The sequence below is a fragment of the Lagopus leucura genome, unplaced genomic scaffold (assembly GCF_019238085.1).
Source record: "Lagopus leucura isolate 7727_CA_CO unplaced genomic scaffold, USGS_WTPT01 Super-Scaffold_100004, whole genome shotgun sequence".
Taxonomy (NCBI): domain Eukaryota; kingdom Metazoa; phylum Chordata; class Aves; order Galliformes; family Phasianidae; genus Lagopus; species Lagopus leucura.
Genome location: NW_024962264.1, coordinates 17,008,964 through 17,026,276, shown reverse-complemented (window position 1 = coordinate 17,026,276; position 17,313 = coordinate 17,008,964). Strand labels below are relative to the sequence as shown.

Below are 17,313 nucleotides of genomic sequence, written 5' to 3'. Positions count from 1 at the left end.
AAATAATCTGTTGGTCATTTGAAGCCATAGGGCCTCCTGCGGTGATTGAGGGAAGCTCTCTTTCCTCAGCTGTACTGCCAATGGAGCTATAGAGCATTTCTAATCCCTGAAAACAAATTAGCCATCAGCAATTTCATAACTGAGCCACAGTTGCTGATATATATTTATTTTTTCTCCATCAGATATGCCAAAATACATTTTCTAGAATTGTGAAATAGGACGACTGCTCTGAGTGAAGGTCTCCCTGTATAGCAGTTCTGTTCAAAGCCTTTAAGGATCCTTACAACAGGAAATTCTTACACTTTGTGGAGAATACGCTTACTCTGCTTCTTGAAAATATCAAAAGATTGGGAATGTCTCGCAGCTATTAGTAGTGGATTTATGCAAGGAAACACAATAATGCTGAAGATTTGAGACACTGCTTGGCAAATCGCCTTAAAACAGGAAAGGAAAAAAAAAAAAAAAAAAAAAAAAAAAAAAAGGACCTCTCTTTCTGTCCAACCCAATCCATATACCTTTTTTTTGTTGTTGTTTTAATGTTATTTATTTTCTCATCTATATGTTAACTTTGCCTGTGTCATTTACAATCTGTTCTGTACAGTTTTCACAACAAGGTTTTACGACAGATTCTTCCCTGGCCTAGCATCAAGGAAGGAGGTGATCAGCCTCCCCACCCTGCCAGAATTTCCTGGGTCAATTTTTTGCTTCAGTATGCCTTACTGAAGGAGATCTAATGATCTGTTATTTTTCCTCCCAACAAACTCCCAAGATTCCCTATTGCCTTTTCAACTCTATGCCGTTAGATTCAGAAATGCACAGATCTTGTGATCTTTATACATACATATACATCTTTTTCTTTAAATGACAGTAATACTTCACTCTATTTGGCTCTTCACTCTTATTCGAACTCCTTCCATAATATCAATGGTTCTGACAATTTCCATTTCAGTATTCACACAGGAATTAATATGCTTCCCTGCAGATGATAGGCTAGGCATCACTGTGCATGACAAGATTAGAAGCATGGACTGAGGATCTGGGTTTAGATTGAGTATTTTTAAAATAACTTGGATGATTTATCTATTTATTCCCTAAAACTATAAAATATTCAAAGCCTTTCAGTTAAATCCATATTTCCCAAAGAAAACATCACTAAGGGGACTTTTGTTTTAGAGGGAGAAAAAGGAATTACTGCTATGCTATGAGACATATTTATTTTAAATATGCCTTCACCAAAGGAAAAAAAAAAAAACATCTCTAGAGAGAACAGGCAATAAGCTTGCTAACATGACTAAACTGGTAAATGAAGGGCTACAGATGCCAAGTCATCATTTCCCAAGAAAATGACATTGCTTTCAAGGTAGTTTTCAGAACCTAGTATCATGGGAATGGAAGACTGTTTTCACAGTTCATGAGGAAGGATGCACTTACTAATCCAAGAGAAAGATAGTTAGTCCTTCATCAAGTATTAATAGGGCTCAAGGGTACAGAGTTCAGCAATTATTAAGCATTGTTACTCTTTTACTAATAGTACAGCTTAACATTTACAGCAATCAATCACTGATAATATAATGATAAAGACACTACAATTAATTTCTGGATCTCAAAATCACTCTTCCATTCCACTGCCAGACTATACTTCATTAGTAACTGTATTGACACACACACAGTGGGGCTGCAATTTAAAGTCACTTTACATTTTTATTCAATTCCATGTATATTTACCAGGACAATTAATTCATTGTTTGATATCCATTACTGATACTTAATCTGTTCCAAGTCTCTCAGACTAATATCTGGACACTTGCATTACCACGCCATATGCAATTGGTTAACCTCCCGTTGAAGTAATTCAGAAACCAGATATGAATTTTTGTTCCAAACTACAGGAAAAAAACCCACATTTCTTTAGCAATCAGACTAAGTGATTTATCTGGATTAACTACACTTATTTTACTTATCTTTTGACTGTTGCACAGGGCTTTTAGACAAAATTATGATAGTGAACTTTGCAAACTTCCTGTGCTTTCTGAGGCTTACAAAGCAACACAAATTTATAGAAACTGCCATTATGAGTAGGACAATCACAGAGACACAATGAGAGACCTTTACCATGGTCTTTTTCAGTGTTTTAATTAAGGTGCTGAACTAAATTAATTATTCACACAGCCTTTAGGGGGAGCATTTTGGGGGAGCGGGGGGGGAGAAAAGGGGAAAGAAAAAAAATCTCCCTTCATGATTTCCAGAGAATATTTCTGATTAGTCACAGTTCAGTGGCATAAGAAGAACATTAGAATTTCAATTTATAAACTGTTCCAACTTCCCACTGGAATAGAAATTAATTTATAATATTGCTGGGGAGAACAAAGAAACACCTAACAAACCCGAAAGCTATTTGATTCTGTGCATCATAAGAAGACACAGGGGATACTTCCTTTCACTGTTTATCATTGTTTCACTTGGCTACTAATGAAGGACAGCCATCTTGGGGAAAGCAAGAACATAGAAACTGAACTGTGCAAACGTTTAAGTCAAACTTCCGTAATTCCTTTGAACAGAAATGTAATGAAGGCCTCAAAGGAAGATTACAGCTATCAAAGAGCTATGGCCTATTCTTGATCAAGAAGAATAGCTTAAGGTGTAATACAATCCCACCTAACACATTAAAGAGAATTTACCAATGTGAAGAAAACAAATTTTTGATTTCTAGAACTTTTCTAGAATAAGTTCACTGTTGTGAGGAAATAAAAGTTAAGCTGAAGTGAGCAACAAACAAAACATGAAGTTTCTTATTATTACGGAATGGCCTGGGTTGAAAAGGACTGCTAAGACCATCCAGTTTCAACCCCCCTGCTATATGCAGGGTCACCAAGCACTAGACCAGACTGCCAGACTGGATGTGGCTCTAGGCCTTGAATGCCTCCAGGGATGGGGCATCCACAACTTCCTTGAGCAACCTGTTCCAGTGTGAAACCACCCTCTGAGTGAAAAACTTCTTCCTAATATCTAACCTAACCTCTCCTGTCTCAGTTTAAAGCCATTCCCCCTTGACCTATCACTATCCACCCATGTAAACTGTCATTCCCCCACCTGTTTATATGCTCCCTTCAAGTACTGGAAGGATTATTAACAGAATTCCTGTTTTCTGCATTGCTCTAATAAGTAACTTAGTTCATGAAAACTGCTTCTTGTGATCACTAGTGGCTGTATGTAATTATCTCCTCACTTTCTATGTACGTTCCATGGACTTCCAAACATTTTCCCTAGGACCACGCAGCCACAACAGAATGACACAGACTTTAAAGACTTTATACAGCTCTTAAATAGCTTCTGCTGATATTCTGTGCATCAATTGAACTTGCACAGGCCAGTTTATTTTAAAACTACTAACAAGACCACTGTACAGTATAATATGGCCTTTTCATATCATCAATAGGTGTTTATTGGCTATTTTGTGAGCAATTAATGAGACAATGGCTTTCATTGCTAACCTGAAACATGGCAAGACTGGTCACACTTTCTTCCCCCTTAACATCCTAAAGTGAATTTAGGCAAGTTAAAACTTGCCTTTAAAATTTCCTATTTCTTTTCCATTCTTTCACTCCTTCCTTTTGGCACCACAACTTTTCTCACTGCTGCTAAGTCAGGTATGCTCCTCCTGCACCAGTGCCAATATAGTCATCTTTCCATAAGTTCACACAGGACTTGACAAAATAAATAAATAAACAGATATTTTAAGCCAGTTTCACATTTCTTATTTGCCATAGCTTTGTAATGACAAAGTGTAATCGGATATATGAAAGAGAGAGAGGGAGAGAGGACTTGCTCACAATTGTGATCTTGCTGATAAGAAGGCTCTTATAATTTACAGAACTATAACTTATAATTACAACCACAGAATCACTGATAGGATTTATAATTGACAGCTACAAAATAAAGGCCTTTTAGGAACACAGACACATACTGAGGTACCTCCACAAAAATACTTAAAACAAATGATATGGAGTGTCCCCAGTAAAGGCTTTTCCATTGGCAAGAAGTTTGAGTTTGAGAGCAGGGTAGCAAAATTACTATGCTGCCTGGAGATCAGGTGACTTTCTTTAATTTTTTATTTTTATTTTACTTGTTTTTTTTTTTTTTACTTGGGTAGTGCATGAGTTTTTGTCCATCTGAACTGTTGCTTATTCCCACCCAACTACTTTCCTCAGTCACCATTAAACTGCATGACAGAAAAGAAATGAAAAATAAACATTAAATTAACTAAGCCTCTGGGGAAAAACCTTGAAGTTATCTACAAAGACAGTTCCCAGGTGGGGATATAGCAGTATGTAAACTACCTCCATGCTTTGGGAGAAAGGGTCCTTTGGATCACACAGTGATGAAGATATTCTGTGGTTGCCACGGAAACAGCGCTGACTTATGTTTTGAGGGACAGGAAACGTCTGTCGAATAATTGTTAACCTTCCAATTGACCTTCTCACCAGTTCTTGCACGTCCAAATCACTGATTTCCTGGAAGACAAGGCAAGGAAAACAATATGCATAAAAGTTAAAATACAGACATTTTACTAGCTCATCATAAATGAAAAATAAACTGAGAGCATCAAGAGATGTGTGACTGTTACAAGGCTAGTGCCGAGCTCAGCCATAGCCTCATGAAGAACATACAAAAGAAGAACATAGTTAGCTCATTAAGAGAACTGACTACCACTCTTTCAACAACTGCAAAAATTGTTGTAAAATATACCGCACCCACACCTCACAGAATCTCTGTAGATGTAATTGGGCTTAGTTGTTTCATTTTGGGTTTCCTCTTCCTATCCTTTTGCCTCTGATCTTTTACTTAGAAGTGTTTCACAGCATTCTTAGTAGATAATGTATAAATCAGTAGGAAGTCATAGCATGATGTATTTTTAAGAGTAGGATTAGTTAGGCTCTGTGAAGGTACTGACAATTATTCAGTTCTTAAGTGTATATTTCCTAGAAAAAGAATGTCAAGAATGTGCAAGTTTTTGAACTCATTTGCCCACATTCATATGTGAAACATTAAGCTTGAAAGATTAACTTTAAGGCAGGTTAAGGAAATCAGAAGAACAATCCTGTATACAGTATGAGTTCCTGCAGCTTGATAACATAGCATTTTACACCACTGAAAAATGTGGCCCTGAGGAAATGCAGGGACAGGCAGGGCTCAGGGACAACCACAGCTGGCTCCAGCCCACACATAAAATCCTAGTATTTAGATAAACACAGGCTGTTTCTAAGGACTGAATTAACTTAGCTGGCAATTTTCAAGGCAATCCTATGTCTATTTTTTTTCTGCAAAGCAGGAGTAATAATCTATAAAACTGCTCAGCCTTCGAAGTAAAACTATTTCTCATCATACTGAATTGTTTGTCCATAATCTACTTTAATATCAGAGGCTGATGCCCCAAAACGTTCCAGATATTTAAACTTGGGAGATTCAACCCAATAAGTGGAAGTTCTAGAGTTGCTCCCATTAACAGCCTTCATTTAAAATACCTTTGCATACAGCCACAGCGTATTGAATGTCGGATTCTCAATTTCGTATTTTTAGCTTTTAACTTCTGAAAGAATTTAAGTTTTCTGCTCTGTTATGCCTATAACTAAACACTGTAGTCATTCCTGCATCTAAAGTTCTAATGCATGCTCATTTCTTAGAAGAAACCAGGCGACAGATTCTAAAGTGAACTTTCTTTATTGAGAAAAGATGGCCAAGGTTTTTAAAAACACATCTCTTCAAAAGTTAAGACAACTATTCTGGCACTTATTGATGTATTTTTTGGGGCTTCAGTTAATGTTCTTTAAATGAATTAGTTTGAAACAACAGGTTTGGGCATACTGGGATTAACTTGTTTTCTTTAAAGCTTGGAAGAAAAACAAACGAGATGTAAATTTTAACTTCAGCTCTCTTGACTACAATATAAATATTTTATTCATTTTCACAGATTGTCATAGTTTTTGAATTCATCTGTTATTAATGTTCCTTATGAAATATAGATTTTCCTGCAAACAAAAATAACACATGGTATCAGCTGTGTCCACTGTAATATCTTCCATTTCTGGTCGATTAATCCTTAATGTACCATAGATAATGATTTCTCTCAGCTTAAGATGCTGTCCTTTCACTTAGTTTGTATCATTTTGCTGGCTGTGAGGTTAAAAAAATGCTGTTTTAGCAAAGAGCATGCAATTTTTAAAAATATTTTCCAATAATCATAAACAAGAATTCAAGAATCTTATCTAGATTTTAAACTATGTCCTTTCTGGAAGCATTTACAAATTTAGTCTGGTTTCATTACACATCTGTAATAGCAAGACTCTTAGAACAGTTTTAACAACGTTAAAAAAAAAGATTTCTGAATAGCAATTCTACAGTGCTAAATAATACTTCAGAAAAGATTTTGACTTTCATCTGGTTAAACATTCATCTTTTCTCTCTTAAAAGAGTAATTTTTTTTAATATGTAATCAGCATTTTCGTGCATTTTAATTAGAAAGTTCTCACTTTAAGCTTTAGGTTATTATATTTTTATACAACACCTGGGAACTAATAGCAGAATCCACACAGCAAAGAGATTTTCTTGTGGTACTAAGGAAATATAGGCATCAATAGAATAACAACTATCATTTTAAATGCTGTGAGTTCTACTGATTATATCACAAATTCAGATTTTAGGTTAACTGGAAAGCAATCCCATACAAACCCAGACTCAACTTCTGCCATTTGCTATGTATTTCTTTGCAATTTCTTAAAATTTGGCACTAGCTGAGCGATGAGCCTTTTATATAATGACTCTTCAATATCATCTCTCATTTGTGAATTTTGGATCTGACTTAAGAAAACTATATAAAGTAACTATTGTATGAGAGGAAACAATTTCCATTTGCACTTCAAAGTAGGATACAGTATAATGATAGAAGGATGGCAGATGATCTGTTATACAAGCACAAAATGTCAAAAAAAAATTACAAAGTTGGCCAAGTTGAACTGAGTTGACACCTGTATAAATTTAGGCTTGGTTCTGTGGGCTTTTCTAGAAAAATCCAAAGCCCAAGATAAAGTTTCGAACCTTTCTTTGAATGTCTGAACTCAGAATAAGGAGAGACTGCCCTTTTCCAAACTGAACATGAATAGAAATTAGATGACCATTTCATCCTACTACACACGTTAGTAAAGAAAAGTCTGCAATTTAAAATGCATAGGTCTGCACAGATGGAAAAAATTGAAGTGAGAGGATCATCTCAATGTATCAGGAAAATATTCCAGTGAGAAGCAAGACATATACTGGTCACCTGGAGACCAAGCTGAACTAGTATGTGTGCTATACCCTTTCTGTATTTTTCCAGATCTCTCCTGTGTCGTTACAGGTAAACCTATCACTATATCTTTTCCCATAAACTCTCCCATACTTCTTCCTGAAGGAGTTCTTTCATACTCTGATGCTTCTGGTAATTCCAAATCTTAATTTTGCTCTTACTTGATTCATGGAACTTTTGAACTAATTTACTTGTGTGACAAACTTGTCCTCTCTAGCCTTTTAGAAGGATACATTTATTCACACTTGATATATAAACAGAGAGCACATATCCTTTCAGTCTTTGTTTTCATAGGCTACCTGGCCGACTCTTCTTACAAAAATGAGCTTTTCTGTGCATTTGTTCCAGTTTTACTTTAACTCTTGTTGGTCACAGTTGTGCATATTGTCGTAGATAGAAACCTATCAACACTTTTTAGTGGCTTTAATATTTCTACCTTCTCTATGGTTACTGTAAACATTGTAAAATGTTTCAGACTCTCCTAGAGTAAATAATAATAGTGGAGAACTGGTGGCAGCCTTGAGCATAGTAAGATGCCCCTGAATGCTTTAACAAAGCAAAATGCTTGAGACAGAAATTGATTTTAATTTAAAAAAGAAACATTAATTAAAAAAGAGCATAAAGAAATCATTCTGCAAGTGTCCCTTCTTCAGGCCCACTAAATAAAATTTATTTTACTGTGCAGTAGTGATTTAGTAGTTGTAAGGAAATATTTTACTACCCTGGGATTTTTAAGGTTACACTTACTACTGTGCAGAAGAAAACAACAACAACAACAAAAAAAACCAAACAAAAACAAACAAACAAACAAAAAAAAAACAACAGAGAAAAACAGAAAGGGAGAGCGCAAAATCAATTTTCATGTCTTTCTTAAAGGCATATTTGATCATGACTACATTCAAATCTATGACTCTCACAAATTTTAAGTACAGAATTGTACCATCTGCTTTCAAGCCCCGAAGAAAGAGAAATACTTATTTGGAGAGTGGTTCTTCAACAGAATCCAATGATCAGGCAGAAGAGATTTGTGTTATTTGTAAAGGACTAATAAGATGTATTATGCTTTTGCAAATTATTTCATTTTATAGGAACAACATTCCTCCTCCCACACATGCAATTCCATTTTGATACAGTTTCCAAGCAATTTTTCTGTATTACCTAAAATAGCATCTAATGTGACAATAAAAATTAAGGAATTCTTTAAAGGCATTATTATATTTAAAGCAAGCGACTAAAATAACAGATGTTGCCTCAAAAACCCAGGCAGATTCACGATCACAGAACTGAAGGTGGTATTTCCTACCATATTATTAAACTCAGTAAGCACACCGTAATCGCTTAGTGCAGTCATGGAAAGAAATACAGCTTATTGTGGTACCTTACTGCAAGGAAATATTTGTCATATATGGATTTTGACAAACAATGGATTTTCACTGTATTTTAAGGTATCTTAAATTTTCTTATCGGGTGCAAGAGAAGCACTGTTGTAGTTAATAACTGTAAGTGATCTATCTAATAGAGGCACACAACCATGGATGTGTGAAAGTTCACTATTGAAGATTTATGTTGCAGAAAACCAGGCAGAGCTCTCAGATCACTTCACAGACACATGGAAGTACTACAGTCATCAATAGTTAAAGGACAATCATATCAAATGGATTAGTTTTGGATGTCAAGCCAGCAATTTTATGTACTGAAGTCCTGGATATTACTCCACTTCTGCTGAAGTAGTGGTGTTGTGATCTTAATACTGAACTTGCAAAATGTTGCAATAAATAAGTTATATTATGTCACATTCATCATTCAGGAAATATTTCTATTTCTATTTAATTTGAACATAGTGTTACAAACTAAAAGAAGAATAGGGCAAAACATTTTTTCGTTTCATTTCGTATCATTATCTACAAACTTTATTACTAATCTGATCTTTACATCCACAAAATATTGAACATTTTGAAATCATTGAAATCATACAGATCCACATGGATCACTGAGTTCAATTCCTAGAATCAACAAACAGAGCTTGACAGTAAATTGCTTCAGTGGGGATATGAATTTAGGTCCAGAAAAAGATTAAGCTGAGATAGCTGAAGAGTTAACTTTGCATGGTGTTAAATGTGTTCTTGTCCTCCACAGATGACAGCAGGGATGACTGAATGGAATACAAAAAAGATTTTAATGACTATGTTTTTATAGCATGGCTAGTTAGAATGAACTTAATTTCAGCTTCCACCATTTTGCATACAAGAGTATAAAGCATCGAAAGGGTGGTGCATGTTTCTGCATACATCACTCAGCACTACTAGCTGTGGAAAGGAATAGTTTTGGAGCAGAGAAGACAGTTTAAAGTGGTAACTACTTCTATTGCTGTGCTGTTTAATCCACTCCTATGTACAGTCAACAATGCTCAGAAAGCAAAATTTCTTCCATAAAGACACTAATTTTTGAATACAGAACATAAAGAAAGTATGTGTAATAGGAGGTTCTTGGTTTTCTTTTCAGTTTTTAGAGTGGAGGAGTGGACATATAAAAAAAGAAAGTACCTACTCCCAGTCTGTCTGGGAACTTTATTGATACTGATGCATACACCTGTCTTCTACTGATAGAGACTTTGTTCATATCTTTTTAAAAAATAGTAACTCTTAACTCAGAAGAGTGCACATCAACTCCACTTCAATATTCCACTGATGACAAATAATTTCTAGTTTAATCTGGCAGAAAAGGAAATGTCTGTGTGCAGTTCATGTGACCATCTGTAGCTTAGAGTTGGGTTCTGAGCCAGAGAGACCCACCCCATTCAGTGCTGAAGAACAAGGAAAATTACTGGTCAGGGGAAATGCAGGGCCCAAAGCAATAATTTCTGCTGAACCTCGGTTGTCTTCACAGCACTTAATGAGGCATAATTCTCTCCACAGAATGTTGACTAAAAGTTCGCTCTTTTAAAGGAGAAAGACAAAGTATGCTCTCACTGCAAAAAGCTGAAACTTATTATTACCTTGAAAAAAAAAGCTTTGAAAGCTTTTAGACTACTAGTGAAAAACTAGTAGCAAAGTATGAAAACAGAAGAGCACAGTAAATCCAGAGTAGATCTAGAATTCATATGCAATTTCTCCAAGCTATCTTTAGTTTTAAGAATATGCAGGAGATGTACAATTTACACACTGGGTAGCGTTATCTCCTCAGGGAATTCAGCCATTCTGGACTTAAATTGCTTTTCAGAAAACAAAAGACAAAGTGAATGCCTTCAAATCTAGCACAACTGCACTTTCCAAAGTTTTCATATGCAAAGCTACTTCACACTGACTTGCCATATTTTAGCTGACAAGCGTTCATAGCAGAACCTATTTCACAGTTTAAAATTAGGAGCTCCTTTTTTCTTTTATTTTCCTTCAGGAACTTTGATATATGATCTGGTTCAGGAGTCCACCAAAAAGTCTTCTAATGATACCTATGGTTTTGGGTACCAATCATTACTGAATTCCAGATGAATATTTACAGGAAAGGGAAAGATCGGATTACTAATTTCTTTTTTTAAATAAGAAAAGTAAATGAAATATGAATGAAACAAAAGCACTTCAGTACAAAGATCCATTATGAATGAGAAATGATCTTAAGGAAATCCTCTAAAATTGTCAGTTCAAGTACTCGGTAGGAAAATTTTTTTGTTCAGTTTATTTTTCATTTATTCATTTAAGCATTTCTGTTTAAAATAGGCAAGAACGAAACGGCAAAACCAAAAGACTTGGCATTCTCTTTCTGTTAAATGTTCACCCTCTCAGCAGGGCCTGAACTTTGTTGTAGCTACTGCTTCCTGCTGGCAAAGGCAAGACCAGTGTGAATATTTGTCTGTAAGCCTGAAAACAGGATTCATACTTCACAACAATGTTCACTTGACAGTTACCTCATTTATAATGATCCAGTGACAGTCGAAAGCAACCAAATTAGTCTCCACGACCTGAAATAGAGAACAAACGAGCTATCAGTCAGCTTGCTTATGAAAACCAGAAAACAACAACAAAAAAACTTAAATAGATTCTCTCTGCAAATGACAAAAATGGAAGCACATGCTCTTCAAGACCTTTGTTATTCAATTGAAGGGAGGGAACCTTTAGCAAAATTTTGTGGAAGCATTTGTGTTATTGTTTGACTTGCTGATTAAAGTTGAAAAATACGCTTCACTGCTGGCATCACTGAATAGAATATGTTTCAGTTGACTGAGGAGAAAATGAAATTATTTTTGCCTTAATATTGTGCGGAGAGAGAGCAACAGAGAGGAAGGCCAAAAATGAATATCAAGTAACTCATATCAAATTTCTGCACTCCTGCCTTTCTAGTGTATGCCTATGACATGGAAACCTCTGAATTAAAAATTAAAAAATAAAAACAAGCAAAAAGAGCCAACAACCTTGAGATGCATGGAGACACAAAGCGGGGAGAGAGTTTCTCTTGAAAAAGAGAGCTGTTACTGGGATGATAGACAGTGGCCTGTCCCTAGCTATCTGCAGAGAATGCCTCTAATCCTTCTCCCACCATCACCTTCATTTCCTTGCTAAAAATTATTCTAGGAGATACCTTTGTACTGGATTGAAATTTTATTACCTAATTTTTCTTTCTCTCAACATTATCCCTCTTGAGTTCCCTTGAGATCCCTTCTTGAGTTCACTGCTCTTGTGGAAAGCCATGTTTGATTCACAGTAAAGAAGAAAAGTACCAGGAAATCTATAGAAAAGGCTTACTTTTTTTTTTTTTTTTTTTTTTTTAAACAAATAAAACTGATTTGACATTTACTCCGAAATTATTTTAAATAAGTCAATCCAATTTTGTTTTTATAATCAATGTATACAACTTGATTCACCATTTAAAACCGGTGAATATCTAAAACAGCGTTTAATCTCAGAAAAAAATTAAAATAAAATACAAAGACAAAAATTGAAACAGGCCTTGAAACTTGCAATGTTAGAAAATTCATGTAAATAGGTTGCTCTGAAAGTAATGCTTCCTCTTTATTTCCATGGAAACTACAACTTATACAAAAAGCATACTATTTGGTAGGGCAAATTCTTAGCTACAAAACACTATCAACATAGTCACCTCTGTTAGCTATGCATTTTCACCAGTAATGAACACAAGAGCTTGCATGGCATACTGGTAAAAGGCTGCAGCAGCAGAAGTGACCTGCTGTTGTTGTCACCACTTCAGAAACACATCCACCACCTCACTGTGCTCACATTCCTTTGATCATCATAAATGTTCAGTAACCATCAGTGTATGTAGGTACTATTTTTTCTACATGGAGTAATTCAAAGACACACCTTTGCTTCATACACACTTCCACGTCAGACACCATTTTGCCAGACAGCTCCTCTGCTGCCGTCTGTCACACAGCAAAAAAAAGGAATGGAATTATTGCAGGAAGGTTCAACCTCTACTGCCATACCACCACCATCTATCTCTGACATGGCAGGCCAACATATTAAAACAGGAGGCATTACTTTTGGAGGAGTTCTTGTGGGTGACTGGTGCTGGTCTGTTGCTACTTAGATTAATGCATAGCAAGCATGTTTGCCTTTTAACAATGACAAACAGAAAAGTAGTTGCCAAGGATGGCTGCAATTTATTTAAAGACTCCATATTGATAACCTTCATTATTAATTCAGAGGCCATTAGAATCAGGGTCACTGCTTATTTAGTACAATGACAGGCAAGATTAGAAATTCTGATCTAGAGAGACTAGGGAAAAAAACCAAGAGCAGCAGTATATGAGCTGAGATCCTATTTGAAACTCTCATGGTGCCAGAAACTGGGAGAAAGGAAGGCCATCACTGTTAGTGTGCTCATGGAAAATTATTTATCTTAGGAGCAAGGTCCTTGCTTTATTCAGCATTTTGGTTTGTTACTCTTTCTATGTGATAACAACAGCGCATTTTGCCATGTTCCTTTGATGCTGTCTTACATTGTCCACAGAAAATTACCCTGACTACACTTCTCCAGATAAGGCCTCCCAAGGTTCCCACTGGCTCTGAGACAGCCTACCAGGAGAATACCCTCAGATTCAAGGCTTGTGGTGAGGTTAGGGAAACAAAAATGATTGTGCTGCGTGAGGGACTCCTCAGCTCTTGTTCTGCCTCAAAATGCTACTCAATTGAATCTTGAGTTTCAGGTAATTTCTTTAAAAGGATTTGGTTTTGTGTGACTACTTTGTCTAGGCTATCATATTTAAATTAGAAAAAGCCTTTTCAACAGAGTGTGGTTCTAAGAATCAGCACTGTTATTCAGTGCAGCTCAGAGACAACTTGAGCAGGATTCTGGAAGAAGCTTATTGGTCTCACTAGTTACTCAAATAGCTCAGGCTACCTGTGATAGATTTACTTGTAATTTGCAAATCTTAAGTTGAAAAATACTCATTTTTCCATTGCAACTGAAATTTCTCAGCTGAAAAATCATGTTTTATCCATTAAAGTTTTATGCATTCATGAATCTACTTAATATTAAAGCCATTTTCAAAAAGCTTATGTCAGCCTGAGATAAACTTGAAACGTACTCAGAGACATTCAAACTAATATATTCTAAGTTTAGATGGGCTATGAATAGCCCACAATTTTAGAATTCACTTTTCCTTTCATCCTATTGTAAGCTGCTTTTTTGGTATTTTCCTTAACCCATCCACACAAAGATAGTACTAGTATCAAAAGTAGTTGCCTAAAAATGCAAATAACTTTGCCTCCAAGAAGTCTTTTTTATTATTGTGTGTTTTTTGTTGTTATTGGGTTTTTTTGTTTGTTTGCTTGTTTTGTTTTTATAAAGTGTATTTATTTCTAAACTTGGATCTAGCATTCAATTATTTCAGGACTGCCCATTTCATCAGGATCAAGATCATGTGTCTCAGTTTCTCACTTCTGAGCATCTCTCACTGCCCAGTATAGACAATATTATTCAGTTAATTGACACCTTCTCACTATGTCTATATGAATTGCAGGGCGCTATATTATTTTCATTATCATCAGTAATGGCCTTCCGGTATTTTACAACTATTGTGCTTTTTACGTTTTTCAGTGTAGAAAGAAAATAAACAGAACCTCTGTTTTACAGAAAATAAATATGCGCCCTTTGGTTTTGACACTTGAGGGAAGAGGTTGTTCAGTCCTAAAGTTTTCTTCAAATATGAACAATTTATGATTACATTCATAATGTGACTGTCAGAAGATTCTCTCAATCAGCACTTACTATGCACACACTTACAAGTTCCAGACTGTATGAAATCAATGCAAAATAAATAAATAAACCAAAAGCTTGCACCAACATAGCCTAGACCAATTATCTGTCAGCAAAACAGTTATAACTTGACATGGCATACCTTTACAGTTATGAAACAGTCTTCCACAATGCCTTTGTCTATCTACCGACCTTGCCTACTTGTTTACTTTGAAAGCCACTGCAGAATCCCTTAAAAGGGATGATAACAAATAACACAGCAGTTAGAAAACAGCAAAAACAAACAGCAACAACAACAACAACAAAAGTGTGTCTGGTCCTGCTAAAATTGATTATAACCAAAAGGTACATAGAATGTAGCTTCAACAGATGTATGTGATGAACTTGTTCAGAAGTTTCATATGACCAATATATTGAAAAAGTTGAAATGTATCTGTTATCTGAGAGACAATTTTTTTTTTTCTGGCTGAAATTCACACATTGTGATCTGGCATGGATTTATGTTTTGTGCCAGCAAATAATGACTATACAAAATACCACTTGCAAAGACACAGGGGCAATAATGTAAAATAAATCAGATATCCTGAATATTAGAAGCAATAACAATTTGATGAAGTTCGTAGGAGTTAGAAACCTCAAAACCTCCAATATTTGAATACAATGCGATTTTCAGATTCATCTACCTGTTCTGCTGTGTGTGACAAGGAGCCCTGCTGTGCACTCCAGAAAGGCCAGGGAGAGATTAGAAATTTCCATACAAGACAGAAGGTGGGGAAATGTATTGTTTATACAGCTCACCTCTTAAGACAAAACTGATAAAAACTACAGTGTGCATTCCAGCTGAATCCTACAAGATATTTATTGGCAGAGAGTTGCCCTTTTCAAAATAGAATTAAACCATGCACACATTCACAAATTCTCTTTTCATGCTAACTCTAGGGGAAATTGTACAGCAATCCACCTGTGGGTTACTGAACACACAAAGCTATATTCAACCCAACAGTGTCTCTAAACCTAAACATAGCTGGTAGCTGAGAAACTGTGCTTACTCTGTTCTTACTTCTCCTTAGGCATTCACTTACTGCCTCTTTTGGAGATGAGATATCAAAGGAATCTTTAGTCCAACCCAACATAGCTGTTTTTATGCTTCCAAATGTATTTTGTTTTCTTAACTGCAATGAAAAGCAGCAGTTAGAAGCAGCAGAATCTTATTAACTCCATATCAACTGTTGTGAAGTTCAGGCTATATCTATTTACTGGGAGAATAAATATTTGAAACTAGCTGGCTGCCTTTCTGATGCTTGCAACAAAAGCAATACTAAATAAAGCATTTTGTGCTGTTGAGGTGGCACTTCTGATGAGGGTCTTCACTGTGCAGGATCATCCAGAAGTAGAAGAACCTCAGTATGAAGTTGCATCCTAGCAGCTTGATGGACAGTGGCTCACGCATTCCTGTCTCACTGAACTAAATCAATTCTGGAGAATATGCAGAAGACAGACAATATAGCCACCGACTTCAAATAACAACTTTTTTTTGTTGTTGTTCAATCAGCATTTTTTCATTTATACGCCTCTAGTATTTGGCTAATTTTTATTGCCAAATCACATAATTCTCCATTGGTAAGAATCAAAGCAGCACTTGAGCAGGACAGTTCTGAAACAGATTGCATGATATTGGGGGAAAACTAAAAAGATTTCCTCTCCACCTACTCAGTGCCTGCTCAGCCAGAAAGTTCACACTGGAGTGTTTGAAAATACTGTCATTAGCTGCATAACTCCTGCAGCAAATAATACAGCTGTCGAGCATTGAGTGCCATTCATACAGTCATAGAAGTCCACAGCAATAGATATAAAGTATCATTGTTAACATCTTTGTAACTTCAGAAATGCTCAAGTCAAACTTCAGCAGCTTTCCTAACACTTTTCTAATCTATTAAAATAAATCAAACTTCTGCTTCTTGAGGAAGGTGTTCCATTTAGTCAAATCAGTGAACAAGAAAATGGATGAAGCAAAATATAATTTTCTTTCTCTAAAGAATTCAACTGCACACCAAGGGAAATTTTGCATAGAGCAGAAAAATGCTGTCAAGAAGACAAGCAATAAGCAAGGACAAACCATCTGTCAACTGGCAGTAACTTCAGAACTCCTGCATCTTTGGAAGAGGCTGACAATTTATCACAACTATTTCTATTGTTCATACTCAAACCTCCAAATGGGCTAAATGTAAGACATTCCAAAAATAAATAAATAAGAAATAAATAAAGCAGCAGCATTGCCAGCATGCAAGCTTTTCTCACGATAATCCTCATTACTTCTCAGAATAATATTTCTCAGAATAACAAGCAAGAAAAATACCTGCCCAACAAAAGAAACATCCAGTTTAATAGAAGATAGCATTAAAAGTTTTCTGCATCCCTTCTTGCTTACAAATATAGTCTTATAAAGGTCCTATATATCCTGTATAAGATACACAGAACAGAGCCCTTACCAAGTAAACACAGGTAAAGTTTTCCATGCCTTCAAAATTCATCTCCGTATCTAGAACGTTTCCTGCAAACATCTAATGAACAGCAGTGCTGCGTGGATGGACAGATCCACACAGTATTTCCTCACCTCAATTGTTTCCTGTATTCCCTGTATTCCTGTATTTCAAACAACTCCTAGGCTCCAATTTTAGCTTTGCTACAGCTGGGACTGCTCTACAGATAGCCACTCTGGCATCATGACTCATTTCTCAAAATGATGAAGAAATGTCTCCAAA

The 17,313-nt window shown here is 35.8% G+C and overlaps 1 protein-coding gene across 3 annotated transcripts in view; it reads right to left on the bottom strand.

The window, feature by feature from the left end:
- The window catches only part of GRID2 (glutamate ionotropic receptor delta type subunit 2), a 685,707-nt gene that overhangs the window by 203,504 nt on the left and 464,890 nt on the right, over positions 1 to 17,313 (bottom strand). For all 3 annotated transcript variants that reach the window (XR_006178913.1, XR_006178914.1, XM_042871543.1), the window contains exons 5-6: positions 11,241 to 11,294; positions 4,338 to 4,511 (exon numbers count right to left, since the gene is read on the bottom strand). Coding sequence is in view for 1 of the 3 variants with exons in the window: in XM_042871543.1 (XP_042727477.1) it covers positions 4,338 to 4,511; positions 11,241 to 11,294 (228 nt within the window). In the remaining 2 variants the exon portion in view is untranslated. The remainder of the gene's footprint in view (positions 1 to 4,337; positions 4,512 to 11,240; positions 11,295 to 17,313) is intronic.